Source organism: Rhodamnia argentea, chromosome 2, assembly GCF_020921035.1.
Source record: "Rhodamnia argentea isolate NSW1041297 chromosome 2, ASM2092103v1, whole genome shotgun sequence".
Classification (NCBI taxonomy): domain Eukaryota; kingdom Viridiplantae; phylum Streptophyta; class Magnoliopsida; order Myrtales; family Myrtaceae; genus Rhodamnia; species Rhodamnia argentea.
Genome location: NC_063151.1, coordinates 19589868 through 19604681, shown reverse-complemented (window position 1 = coordinate 19604681; position 14814 = coordinate 19589868). Strand labels below are relative to the sequence as shown.

The following is a 14814-nucleotide window of genomic DNA, read 5'->3' as shown; positions in this document are numbered from 1 at the left end:
CTTTGTTTAATTTGATCTAATCTCGGGCTTGTCCGTACCGGTCAATTCAACCCCGAATCATCACGATCACATCGAACAAAATTTTGGTAAAGCCCCACACACCATATCATGGTCTTTACTCGGAACATAATGCAAAAAGTAAGATAAATTCCGCAAGTTAACTTAGTTTTAACATTAAAATTTGGGAATTAGGCTGTAAAGTTACAACCTAATCCACTTCCGACACCTCCTAATTAACGCAATTGTCAAGTCCTCCCTTGCTACATTATTATAATCACGGGGTCGCTGACGGAAAGGTCATGAGCTAGAAACGCACTTGAAAGTTAAAAAAAAAAAAATGAACTCGTGTTGTAAAATATTCAAGTGATTTCATGATGAGAAGGGAAGAGGCAAAATGAGTACTCATGCATCATACATATTCACTTGAGTATAAGAACATTGAGAAATTTACATACTAAGGAAAAAAAAGAAAGAAACATCGGATCGAGCGGCTTTATTTACGTACTCTAGGTGTAGTTAGCCCAATTTTATAATTACTCTCGAATAAAGCAGAGCGCACGTGAATCCCACCTCATCCAATGATAAATGTGCATTCGGTTCACACATGCTTGGGAGCATACAAGATACGTTTATTGCGGGGGAGAGAGAGAGAGGAATGGGTGAGGACATGGACAATGGCCATCACTGACAGCTAAAGCTGGCCAAGGTCATGCCGGTGGCCACTCATGGTGGTTTGTGGTTCAGGTGAGCCGAGCTATGCCATTATCGCGTGCGAATTAAGTTCATTCGTTCGCTCAATTCCCGACCCCGCGATGATCACCGTCGATTGGATTTCATCAATTTTGTTGAAGTGTATTAGGCTAAAGAAACCATACAATGAAAACGTGTTGCTAGGCGGGCCAGTTAATAATTTATAGTCGATTTACAACTCATCGATTTAATCTTCGAAGCAAATAAGAGTTCGACCGGTTTGACTCACTACCCTCTGTACTCAGGGCCATTCTCTTCTCCGAGGCCCATCCTAGTTGTACATATTTTCCAACTTAGCAATATAGCCGTGTTTTCCGACAAAAAAAAAAAAAATAAGGACGCATGTTGACAAGGAGACCCACCCAAAAAAAAAAAAAAAAAATCCAAACTTATGGTCACGAGCGTCCAGTCCACAGTTCTATCGCTTTCCACCTTAAATTTGCTTCCACGCTTTACACGCCGGTTACCCTACTCTTCAGTCTTCTGTGTTTACATCGGCAAACATCATTTCAAGGTAAAATCTAATGAAATTTACTCGATACCCAATTGATTTTTTTTATTTTTTTTACAATTGGGTAAATTATACAGTCGATCATAAATCTAGATTCAATTTTAAACTTTTCAATTCACCAATTTAGTCATTGACCTTTGCATAAAATTTCAACATAATACTTCCGGGTAATTTTTGCCGGAAATCGCCATAGTAGCGGTGTGCCGCATAGGATGGCCAACCAATGACTGAACCATCACAACGGCATGCAGAGATTCAAAATTGAATTGGCAAAATTGCAAAGTTCAAAACTGAATTGACATCCGTCGTACAATATACTTAAAGATCGATAGCGAGGAATTTTTCGTCGTCAGTCAGCCCAATTTCAATCTGCGCAGCGTATAATCTGCACGACACGCAAATGAAAAAGGAATTTTCCCTTTTTTTTTTTTAAAGCGAAAGCGGTGGGGGCAAAATCTATCTCATGAGGGGTCTATATGGTATAGAACAAGAACAGAGGTTAAAAGTCAGCATTTTATAAAGATTGATTTTGACAATCTTGTAATAAAGAATATACTTCTTCAAAACTTGCGTGTGTCCAATTATTCTAAAAGTGGGAATTAATTAATGAGCATGAAAGCAACCGCACGTCCAATGCTGGAAGCTAATAGGAGCTTAGCATGCCACTAAGAAAGAGATGTGGAAAGCATCAAACTTCAGAGATATGCTGATTCTGAAACCGGAGCAAACGCAAGGACATAAGTAGTTACGAATCCGATTCTGCTTTTCGGGATGTTGTTTCTCGACTTTCCGGTGTTTTAATGACGGCAAATTGATCGGCATGCGAAAAAATGTTTTTTATAGACAGAAAACAACAAATTTAGATTTGAAGAAAACGGCGAGAGGGAAATATTTTTTCTCTTTCAAACCACCAAACAAATGAGAATTAATCACTATTTCGTTGAAAATGATTTCTATGGAAAGTATTTTACTTTATCACGAAGTTTCAGGGAAACGAACGCACCCTTAAGAGACGTGAAGTTTTGGAACTTCATCGCCTCTCTCTTTGCAAAAGAGATGGAGCGTAGTTTCTCTATGGGAAAAGTATCAAAAAAAGAGTCCTAACGGGGTTTAGGATGTTTGGATGTTAATTGGTCCAGATATTGTTAAAATGTCTGCGGTCAATTTTGACTTGAAATCGCCGACGTAAATGTTGGTCGTGGACATTTTAATAATACTATGGTAACTTTTGGATTTTAGTAATTTTTTTTTTTTGTTTTTAATCCTCGTTGGCCGTCAGCGAGAGACGGGACGCCCTCGCCGGGCCGTAAAGACCTTGCTGGATCTGACCAAATATTAAATAACCCGAGTTAGATGTTCGACAAAATTACAAGTAGTGCCCTCGTCTTAGGCCGACCATGTCCATCTGACCAAGATAAAAGGGATTCGAACGCTCCTGGACCCAGACGTGGACCTCCTTGCCATTGCCGGGGACGCTATTCTTCGTGAGGAGTGAGTCAGAGAGAAGAATCTCATTACTACCACCACCTTAAAACCACAGCCAATACATTCCACGTATCTATTCCGCAATTTATGAATTCTGTCGTATACAATGAAAAAAATGTCATGAATGAATGAGGAAAGTCCTGATGCGCCATCCTTTTCTAGGCGGTTCGATCACGGACATTACCTGGTTTCGGACCAACCTGTCCTCCGACCCTGCGTGTCTAACACACTTTCAATAAACGTGCGAGCCATCCTAGCCCGGCTGCATTCACAATCCGGATTCACTTTTCTCAATTGGGTTAGATCGGTGACGGTACAATATGTTGTGATACGACGATGGATCGATCGCTCAGGGATCATATGAGATGCTCGGAATTGATGTCTCATGAATAGCTTCCTTTCTCGTCTCCAGCCGTGGGGCCAATTTGACAAATAATTTTTTGTGTTTGTTTTTTCTTAAGTTTTAGTGCGCCGCGGTCCATTACCTAAAGTAAAGTATTTGCTAGGGATTGATTCAGACTCTCTCGGTCTATCCGATCGTTTTGTCGCCACCGTGCGCTCTTTCTTTATGGCTTCCTAGAATGTTCTTTTAAGTAGCAAAAGGGAAGTGCCAGCTTCCCAAAAATCAAATTAGGAAATTCGGGATCCCACTCGTCTCCTAACTAAAGCTATTGCTCCCCGATGCCGGTGAGGGGTGCATCCGAAATCTTGAATGAATGGATCTCACTATTTTCGAAGATCGAGACCAGCTCATCGATGCGCATGATTTGCCCCGATTTCGCTGAAAAGAATCGGGGAAATTTGTGAGTGCTCGACTAGTCTCGGATTCATGCAAATCGAACAGTTAGTCGGGCGCATAAGTCCGCTCTCCCACAGGCGACCCCAAGAAAAGTTTACGAAAAGTATTAAGCCGACCTAGCCATTCAGAGAGAAAAATATCGAAAACTTATCGTTTAAAAATGAAACATTAACCAATGACTAAAATGGAACTTTTTTTTTTTTTTTTAAAGTACGGAAATCAAAACAACAGCTCTTTTAGAATCTCGACGCTACATGGCGCTTTATGGGTACCGACTCATCACATTTCTTGCGCATTCGGATGGAAAGTTAGGACCTTGTCATTAAAATCACCCGGGGACAGATCTTCCCATATCTTTAAGTTTTAAGGCCGCAATTGCGAAAATTTGCGACATGATTTGTCTTTATTAGCTTTAGAGTGAGATTTGTTTATTTGGAGAATTAATATGGATGAGTTTCGGGGACGGGCACCAAACAAATTTTAATAAGGTAGATTTGGCATCCGATGGACGAAACCATAAATCCACGGTCATAATTCATGATACCTTCAGTACATTTTTAGCAAAAATCAAAGGGGATATTATGACGTGTACACCTGCTTCCCACGCTCGCCAGTCACTGGCCAATCCCGGGTCAGCGCTGCTCCACGTCACCGGGCCCACCGACGAGCGGGTATTGGGTAACACGGGATTCGGATCGGAACTCGGCTTTGCTCGCCCACCGTCCATCATCGTGATTAACAAAACGCGTCGTTTATTTAGGGGCGCAAAAAACACACAGACACAGTAGAGAGAGAAAACAGCGGCTCCCTCCTTCATGGGCCATGTATAAATACTCTCGCTCCCTCGTCGTCTTCATCGTCGTCGTCGCCTGCATCGGCCCCGCTCGTTCGGACAGAAAGTCCATTTCCCCCCCCTCTCTCTCTCTCTCTCTGCGCGTAACCGACTCTCCGTCGATTTCGCCATCCACGCCATATTCTGGAGACTAGGGCACGCATCGGAATACTCGCATCTCTGTCTCTCTCTGTCTGGTCTACCTCAAAAGCTCCCGTCGCTCGGTCTCGCTTCGCTTCGCTTTGTTTCGTTCTCTCTCCCTCTGTGTGTGTGTGTGCTTGCGCGAGTGTGGGTGTGTCTGTTTTTTCTTTTTTTGCCCGTTTTCGAGAAGGGAGCCGTAGACGAGGCGGGGAAAAGAAGAAATAAGAGTCTGAGAAGGGGAGGATGATATTGAAAGAGGAAGTGTTGGGTCGGAACGAAGCGTCGTACGTGAGGGAGGAGAAAAACATGTCGCGACAACCCGAGGAGGATGAGAATGCGTGTTTCCTAGGGCTAGGGTTCCCTCCTCAGCAGAGGAAATCGGTGGTGGTGGGTTATGCTCTCACTTCTAAGAAAACCAAGAGCTTCTTGCAGCCTCAGTTTGAGGGTTTAGCTAGGTAATCGCTCTCTCAACTTAACAACAGATTGGCCTTAATCGCTCGCCGTTATATATGTATTTGTCCTGCCTTTCGGGTGCGGCTGTACGTGTCTGGAAGATTTGATCGGAAATTAAGGGGAAAATTGATGTTTTCGGGAGTAAAAAATGGCTGGTTCTTCGTTTCTGGTCGTGAATGGAGGTTCGTGGCGTTCATGGTTTTTGTGAACTTTGAAAGTTTAAGCTGTTCAAGTGGAAGATAACTGGACTCGTAGGTGGTACCGGTTTTGGGCAGATCACTTTCTACAGTCTGATTCTTTTGATATTTTGGAATTGGAATCTGGTTCCATAAATTCTCTCGAGATTGAAATTCTTTGTTAGCGCGTGTCATTCCCTTTTTCCACCACACATGTCACTTTCGTTTGGCTGGCAAGAATCTGTGGTAATATGGAAACTTTCAAAGGAGGATGCTTTTTCTTTTTTCCAGTACTTCATGTGGTCTGGAAAGGGTTCTTTTTTGTTTGAATGTGTTCTTTTAGTTGATGCTCTACTCTGGATTCAAGCTGGCAGTGGAGTAACTAGCTAACTTGTAATATGCTTGTGTACCCTGCGCCTTAGTGAAGCATTTAGGATGACCTGTTAGGTTTCTCTTTGGTGATTTGGTTAATTGTAGGTAATATATGTCTCTTCGACCTGTGTGGTTGTATATAGAAGAGTTGCCGCTTTTACATTTTCTTTGGGAAATTGTTGTAGTTGCTTTTCGTATTTGACAACATGTTGCTGATCCAGTTTATTTGTTTTCCGATCCAGGAACAAAGGAATATTATTTGTCGCAATAGATCAGAGTAGGCCTCTCTCTGAGCAAGGCCCTTTTGATATTGTATTGCATAAGGTAGGAGTATATTCCTTTCCTTTTTCTGGGTAAACAGGCCTTTTTGATGCTTTGATGAAGATTTTATGTCGGTGTTGTGGATGGTGAATTCTGTTTCATTATGCAAGTTTTTAGTAGTAAAGGACGCTGGATGGTAATCTCTTAAATAGCACGATCACACATAATGGAGGCTGCTGTCTAACTTGAGCTGACAGTTTAGGCACAGTTCTGCTTTCTATCTCATTCTCATATTATGCATAACTTCAAGGCAATACACTGGTTCCGCTCCTTCTGCAACATTCTTATATAGCACAATCACACATATTTGATGCTGCTTTCTGACCTGTTCTGACAGTTCTTCATTACCCTTTTCTTCCTCAGCTGTCAGGAAAGGAATGGCGCCAGATTCTCGAGGTCAGTAGCATGACCGTTCATTAGATTAAGTATCTTCACTATAAATGGTTGGTTAGGATGCTGTTTTATTTGCTCATTTCACGTATCTAGTGTAGACATGTCTGTGTTTTATTGCATATGAGTGGCCAAATCAAATGATCACTGACAAATCACAGTGACCAAGCTAGTTTTTATTGCTGAAGCTCATACGCGTATGACATACTTGCAGAGTACTTGCTTGCTCTTTCGTCCGTCATGAATCACGCCTTTATAGTTGAGGTCGAGGCCTCAGGATTCGGCGAGGATGTTTCTACTCCCATGGCCATCTAACTGATTTGTTCAGGTTTTCCTAACAGTATTTGCATGATGATATTAAATGCTTTTGAATGAGTCCAATTTTGCTGGTGTTTTCCACTGTCAGCACATTGCTGATCTAACTTTAGTCATTAGGTTTTCCTAACAGTATTTGCACAATGATATCAAATGCTTTTGCATGAGTCCATTTTTGCCGTTGTTTTCCACTGTCAGCACATTGCTGATGACTGTAGTCATTAGGTAGCCTAGACAGAGGACGTGCTCTGCTCATGACCTCCCCTTTTATTTGATTAGTTTTAGCTCTAGTTTTCACATGAATATGTGCTTTTGTCTGCATAGGAGACAGGCTTTTGCGTCTCTCTACAAACTTGTGGTATGATGTATAATATGATTGATTCAACGTTCTCAGGAATGCATCAGAATAATTGAGGGAAAAATAAGACGATTTAGTTTGCAGCTGACCTTGGCCTACATATCTTGCATATCTAATTAATTGCCTTCTGTTCATCTTGTCCATGATCGCCAAAATTTTTAGGAAACTGCCCATGGATAAGCAAAAATAGGGTAGCTCCAACACGTTCAACATCCACCCGGATATGCTTGATTTACTTCTGATTGAGATGATGGAGCCTAATCAAGGAATGTTGCCCTTTAATGCTGCTGCTTGATATTTGATTGTGTTACCTCTTGCAATGTAGATCATCCTAGTTTCGAAGCATCTCTATTTTGTAGGATACAAAGTTCAAATTCTCAATTTTTTTTTTCAATCTACGTGTGCTGTTTGATATGACATGTCTCTGGGTTCATCGGGTTTGTGAGATACCTTTATAGCGCATGGATGCATCAAGTCGCATTTTAAAAAAATAGTTCTCTAGAGGTTAACACCCGAATTGTGATCTATGCATGTCAGATTTGCCAATTATTCTGGTCAACTATCTCCAATTTTATGCTTGTGCTCTGAGAAATGACCATGTACTACTTTTTGTTAGAATGGAGCATTTGTGTGGAGTACTGAATCAGGCTCAAATTTGGTGAAAAAGTGGGGGACTTCATGTGGTCCCATAATGGGAGAAGGTGTTTGAATTTTCTGACATAATAGTAATGGTAAAATTGTGAATGACTAGCTCAGACAGGTGTCACTTTCTTTTAAAGGTTTTGGTGAATGTACCATTATCCTTTCTCTTCACTTATTTGACTTATTGAGGTGCATTGCTTTGCCACCGTGTGTTTCTGTCGTTTGTTGTGAAATTCATAATTGTATTCTCACAATGTACATCTAAATTGCAGGATTACAGGCAATCACACCCCGAAGTCACTGTACTTGATCCTCCAGATGCCATACAACACTTGCATAATCGCCAGTATATGCTTCAAGAAGTTGCTGATATGAATTTTTCTGATTCATATGGTACTATTATTTTGTTTTTCAAGTTGTTAAAAAATCGTGGACGAATGTTTCTTGAAGGTGGTTTCTTGTGGGTACTTTACGGTGCTGACCAATATCTCTGTCTAAATGTAGGCAAGGTTGGTGTGCCTAGGCAGCTGGTTGTTAAAAGAGATGCTTCATCAATCCCTGATGCTGTTAATAGAGCTGGGCTGAGGCTTCCTCTTGGTACTTCCTACCTTGTCAAACAAAGATTTATAGTGTACTCCATTATAAATGATCGGAATTTTCAATACTTATAATTCTTCTTACAGTATTTACGATACCTATCATTCTTCTTACAGTATATGATCTATTGAATGTCAACGTTGTCTGACAATGTTTGACCATGTTACATTCCCATCAAAGATTTTCCTTTGATATTGTCGATTTTAAGAAACTGCAAGGAGTTGGTCTTTTGCTAGGGAATTTTCTGAATTTGTTTCTCTTGTTCAGTTGCAAAACCACTGGTGGCTGATGGAAGTGCGAAATCCCATGAATTATCACTTGCTTATGATAGATACTCTCTCCAAAAACTAGAACCTCCCCTTGTGCTTCAGGAGTTTGTCAATCATGGTATGTGCTTGTGAGCTGTATGATAACCTGTGGTTCTTTTGTGGTGGTTACTGCAAAGTCTATGATGATACTTATGTGGCAGAATCATCTCCTCTGCAGGTGGTGTTATGTTCAAGGTATACATTGTTGGGGAAGCCATAAAGGTTGTGAGACGGTTCTCTTTGCCCAATGTGAGTAGGAAGGAGCTGTCAAAAAGTGCTGGGGTATTCCCTTTTCCAAGGGTTTCTTGTGCTGCAGCTTCTGCAGACGATGCTGATTTGGACCCTAGTGTCGCAGGTTGGTGTTCTCCTTTAGTCAGCGGAATGACATGAGGCGGGAATGGGTTAATAAGTCGGAATAACAATTTCACGATTGACTTGCGTGGTCTCTTGCTCTTCGAAATCATGGGGAGTGAGGCTCAACTTAATTGTCTTGTGGTTCATTTCCCTTTGTTCTGGTGGAGTTGATTTATGCAGTTTGTGATTGCACTCTTCAGATTAATTATTTTGCTGAGCTTGGTTGATATCTTAACATTTAAACAAGACGTGGTTTTCCGCCCAAAAAAAAAAACAAGAAGAAGACATGGTTTGTGTCCACTGAATTTCCTTGCATAACCTCAGTTTTGGCCTTGCAGAACTTCCTCCAAGACCTTTGCTCGAGAGATTTGCAAAAGAACTTCGCCGTCGCCTGGTAATCAACTGTTTTATCCCAATTTCTATTCCTGTATTTGGGTACACCTCTTGGTGCCTAAAGAAATACAAAAGACTAATCTTTTTTCTTCTTTCATACATGTGTAGGGTCTTCGGCTGTTCAACTTGGATATTATCCGAGAACATGGAACCAGAGATCATTATTATGTCATTGACATCAACTATTTTCCAGGCAAGTCACGCAGACTACTCCGTTCTTCTTGCTCCGAATAAGCTCCTATAGCAATAGTAGGTCCCTGTCTTATAACCTGAGGAAGCCCTGATAGGATAAAAGACATTCACTTTTGCCACTGGATTAAGTGTACTGTACCAAAACCAAGTTGTGCAAGGAACTTCTATAGGGACTTGTTGGCAGATGGGTTTTTCATGCTTCATGTGAAATGGAAGTCCTTATGTGCGTGGCACCTCGGTATTGGCTATTCCGATGCATTTTGAATCATGGGCTCTTGTTTTATTTTGGTTGCCTTTGCATGAGCTTCCATGTAACCAAACAACTTTTGTTTGCAAATGGCTTTGTGCAATTTCTCTTAGTTGCTTTGGAGAGAGAAGACTGAGAATGCTGCATTGGCATCAGGAATTTTCATCGTGCACATTGCTTTACTACTCTCTTTTGTGGTTTGATTTGGGTTATTAAATAGATTCCTATGCTATTGCAGGGTATGGGAAAATGCCGGAATATGAGCATATTTTCACAGACTTCCTCTTGAGCTTGGCACAGGGCAAGTACCGGAAAAGATCTGGCTCTTAGTCTAATTAGAATTTTACCTCAGATGATGACGAAGAATATGCTTTTGCGCACCAGATCTATGCTATAGTCACCTCCTTGTACAGAGGCCTCGTGTAGCGATCTGTGCCAGCGGTTGGGGGAGGATACATGTGAAAGTGAAAGATGCGGACCTTCAGCTTCTGTAATTACTGACTGGCTGGCGCAGGACAATTCATCATGTACACAGTTTTCATTCATGTAACTTAACTGTTGCAGTGCTTGAATGGCATTCTCAACTCTGAAAATGAATAAAAAGTTGGTTCTTTTTCTCTCTTTTAACTAGTGTCCAATGGATACGTCTTGTCAAGATTATCACTGGTCGTTAATATTCGGCAAGCTGAATTAACTCTTCATCTATGTGGGGTTCTTCCTTCGGTGTTAATTTTCAAGTAGGTGTTAATTTTTGGCCAGGAGGGGAGTGGATATCATTTGACTTCTCTGTTAGATGGGTAATCATCGTCACCTTTATAGATCGTCCATGTTTGCCATGGGTGTTTATCTTGAATGAATTTTATATCCAGCTTAGATGGAAACGAAGTTGTGACGGATGACTGAGAGGCAATGTGGAAGTAAGAGCAACGAGACTTGCATGCTCGTCCTGTTCAGCTGTCGCAACACGTTGTGTGAGCACGTGTCAGTTGCTGTAATAGGTAGTGCCGGACTACTTTTCGTCTTTTGGGTGCTTGTGGTTTGGCCTCGTTGCATCTTCACTTCGGATAGATGCTGGAAGTGGAAGGGCACAGATAGTTACGATGGCACTGACTAGATTATGCGCATGGCTTGTCCATCTTTTACTCTGAATACTTGCATAAGCAGTAGTGAGAATGTTTGATGATGCGTGCGAATTCCGAGTCCGTTGGCTTCATGATCCACCCCATCCATATGCGCTTCATATGGGACTTCATTTGGGACTGAGACACCGCCCGGACTCCCACGGTGGGCAGCGGTGGGGAATCTTGGACAATGGGCGAAAGCCCGATCCAGCAGTATCGCATGAGTGAAGAAGGGCTTTTGTAGCGAATCATTTATTAAGAAAAACTGAGAAGGTTAACACAAAGGCGGAAAAAGAAATAATAAGAACTTGGTCTCTGGCATCTATTATTATACCTACAATGATCGGCCATACTATTGCTATCCATAATGGAAGGGAGCGGTTAGGCCGGCCCCTCCAGTGATTGTAGGAATAGCCTAAAGCATAGATATTATCCCATTCTGCGCTATCGGCCCATATCTTACCAGGAAATGTGCTACCCCTCCCGTCGAACATTTCTTGATTGTGCACGTGTGGTTCTCCATATTCTATCGGGCATTGCCTAACAGTAAGGAACTTTCAGGCCGGTAGTTTTTGGCTACTTTTTTGAACGCCTCTTCCCTTCGTCGATCTTCCTATTGGGTTTGTTGAAACTTGCGATGAGGTCGGATGTAATTGGAGGCTGGAGGCGGTAATCTCGATCGACGTTCTTAAACGGAGGTCACATAAATCGAAGCACGCGAATTCGCAACGTTACTTCCCAGTTGTTCAAAGCCCACTTTAACTCCTCCTACCCAGCTAATGGAGATGGGTCCCAATGGCTTCTGTATAGCATCTGGACAATCAAACACCGCATTGGACCAGCACGAGCATCAGCTCTCCATCCTTCAATGGACCTCGGAGCAAAGATACACTTTCTACAACGCCTACACCTGCTAACCGGCCATGGCAATCCCTTCAATCCTTAACATCCACTCTTTGCTTCACGAGTAAATCGGGGCATTCTTGCCACGTGAAATTTGAAGATTTTCTTCCGTGATGTTAAAAAGTTACTTCTTTTCGGGTTAAAACTGGGATGCGTGGTTTTCGGTTAAGGTTACGAGTTGTCGTAATTTTTTGAAATCGGCATTGCGATGCTGCCGTTGAACTTGTTCGCCCCCCATCGTGCTCGCCCCTGATCTTAACTTAAGCACGCAGAGCTGGGAAATGATTTTGCTTATAAACGACGGTATGCACATTGACTTTGTCATTTCGTGCAGCATCTCCCCTGAAGTCTTGAAACCGATCGCAATGTGACCCTATGCCGTCAATCCCGATCATTTTCCAGATAAGAGCCGTGGTCGTGTGTTTGCCACGTGACTAATTTGCCCTCTTGAGGAGGGCATAAGCGGCACGTTGCCCCACCCAAACTTTTCGACTCTTTTCGACGTTCCACCCAAAGTATTGAAAAGAGTTTCAAAGCTAACTTAATTAATGTTGATCGCGACTAATCTTTGGATCTAATCTCCATCGGGGATCGACTTAGGCTAGGTAAAGCGGGGTTCATGGTGCTGTGGCGGAGCGTCTATCAGTGGCTACCAGTTAGCACATGGTAGACCGCTCCTCCATATCCCTCTGGATATTTATTTTATTTTTTATTTAGTTATAGAGACTATAGATCATTTCTTTTGAGAACATTTCGCCAACACAAGGACTCTTGGAAGCAAATTATTTACGAGGATAGGTGTATTGAAAGTCATAAAACTTGTTACGAAAGTGCAATTAAATCCTAAAATTTATAAAATGTGCAATTAGGTCTCAAAAAAACTTGTCGAATTGGTTCAATCGAGTCCTTCATTAGCTCCATCCAATTACATTAATGGAAGATGTTTATGTCACTCTTTTAAATATTTTTTGCTCTTCCGTGACGTTTACCTTACTAAAACATGAAATATTAGACTAAAACGATATCGTTTTGGCCTAAATCCTAAAATATTAAACAAAAATCTCGTGTAAATAGTATTAAGAATGCAAAGAAGGTAATTTTAAAAAAAACCAGAAAATGGGGAAAAAAAAGGCAAGGGCAACGGGCCCTCGTTGTCATTGGCCCATTATTGCTAGAAAGGGCCGATGGGGGCTCGATGAGGGCTGGCGACCCTTGGCCAAACCGCGATGAGGACCCCAATGCTCGCTAGCAATCCCCGTTGGCCCTTTCCAGCGGTGGCAACGAGGGCTTGCTGCCCTTTCCCTTTTTTTTTTTGTGTTTTTTCTTAAAACAAATACCTCTTTTAATTTTTTTAATCTAATTTAATTAATATTTTGGTTAAAAAGTTAGAATTTAGGCCAAAACAATGTCGTTCTAGTCCTATATTTCATGTTTTGGTAAGGTCAATGCCACGTAGTAAAGAGAAAATATTAAGTACAAGACAAATGGGAGAGCGAAAATAAGGAAAAAGAAAAAAACCACATCGGCATTTTTCGTCGGTCTAATTGGACAGAGTTGACAGAAGGAATCAATTGCATCAATTTGACAAATTTTAGGACTCGATTGCATTTTTTTTTTAAGTTCTAAAATTCAATTATACCTTCGCAACAAGTTTTAGAGCTCCGAATGCAATTATCCTTTATTTACAATGATTTGGTATTTTAAGTAACAAAAGTTAGCACAATGTCACACTATATCATCATTTGATGGTGCTCGCATTAATGTGTTCCTTGAAAACTATATGTTAACATTCGAGCTTCGTACTTTTTCATTTAACAAGCAAAATTGGCTTAGAAAGTAAGCAAGTTTATTTGTGCTGATACTTTCCAGGGATTGTACCGTGTCTTGTATTACATGTCTTACCCTATACTATAAGGTCTAAGAGGTCATTTTTCGAAAAGGATATACAAGTTTTGGTAAGATTAAACGGCACCTTCGAGGGTTAGGGCAAAGTTTCGAGGCCATCCATCCAAATTGAACAACTGAGTTGGCTATTCGGTCAATTTGTCATTAAAAGTACGAGCTCGATCCGAAAAATCATCCATAGGGTAGGCCTTGTTACGAACATTGCCCGAAGATAAAGCACCAAGGGGATCAGACATTGCAATCGATTTCAAGACATTAGAAGGGAAACCGCGGAAACAAAAACCGGAAAAGGTCAAGGAGCAACTCGCACTAGATGGCAAAACCCGAGGGGAAATATGCAAATTGCAAAGTAACTATTATCGTTGGACGCATTCGCCCACCACAGGAGGAGCTAATCAGTCACGGGACAAGCACGCGCGCGGCCAGAGCTCCGTTAAAAGATATGGCCGGAACCAATGCCGGGGGGGGACATTCCAATCGATGGCAAGACTCGAGTGGGGCGCATTATAAAGATCGAAAAGTCCGGGGGCGATTTGTAATAAGTTACAAATTCTGGGGGGCAAAAGTATAATTCATCATAAACTACTGTGTACCGGTGACGAAGGTTACGATTTCATCATGTATCGATATACATACGTAGATTTTTTCTTTCTTCTTTTTTTATTTATAGACGTCTCGTGAACCCGCGATCCGACCGAGATGCATTCTCCGATTAGCGGGTATTGAGATTTTGTAAGTAAAAATGTTATTTGGAATCTTCGTCATCCTCTACCCCCGTTTGTTCGAAATGGATTTGGCGCGACCCTTATCTAGCAATGTGGAAAAATTTAAAAATAAAAACAAAACACGAAGATTGTATTAATTTTCCGATATGATAATGACAAATCTCAAATATGAAGCCGTGGAGTCCTTTGGACCGTTTCGGATCTCACGAGCGAATAGAAAGTTGGATCTACATCGGATCGGATCGGATCGGATCTCATGTGAATCGCCCTGCGCCATGCTAACGTCAATGAAATAAAGACAACTTATTTTCGATAAGCAGCAGTCTTCCGAAAAAATGGAATTCCGCGCATGACAACGTTTCCTTCGGCGGGGGGGATCCCAGCCCACCATTCCCACGTGCGCCCTTGCCCGATCCACGTGTGCCACTCCAAATCCTCAAACCAAAAAACAAAAAATTGAAAAATAAATAAATAAATAAATAAAGAGAATTTGCAAATAAAATCTCGCTAAAAACTATACAAAA

General features: G+C 41.5%; 1 protein-coding gene across 4 annotated transcripts; it reads left to right on the top strand.

Annotated features, from left to right (window-relative positions):
* Positions 1-4665: 4665 nt before the first annotated feature.
* On the top strand, positions 4666-10248 carry LOC115739595 (inositol-tetrakisphosphate 1-kinase 3-like). 4 transcript variants are annotated; one of them, XM_030672772.2, is made up of 11 exons: positions 5588-5624; positions 5762-5843; positions 6204-6236; positions 6445-6558; positions 7818-7938; positions 8050-8142; positions 8410-8529; positions 8629-8805; positions 9143-9198; positions 9306-9390; positions 9875-10248. In XM_030672772.2, the coding sequence occupies exons 5-11, from the start codon at positions 7896-7898 to the stop codon at positions 9964-9966; spliced, it is 666 nt and encodes a 221-aa protein (XP_030528632.1). In that variant the 5' UTR covers positions 5588-5624; positions 5762-5843; positions 6204-6236; positions 6445-6558; positions 7818-7895; the 3' UTR covers positions 9967-10248. The 4 variants fall into 4 exon arrangements, with proteins under 4 accessions (XP_030528629.1, XP_030528632.1, XP_030528630.1 ...); XM_030672769.2 differs by lacking the exons at positions 5588-5624; positions 6445-6558 and adding an exon at positions 4666-4973; XM_030672770.2 differs by lacking the exon at positions 6445-6558 and having other exon boundaries at positions 5590-5624.
* Positions 10249-14814: the final 4566 nt, after the last annotated feature.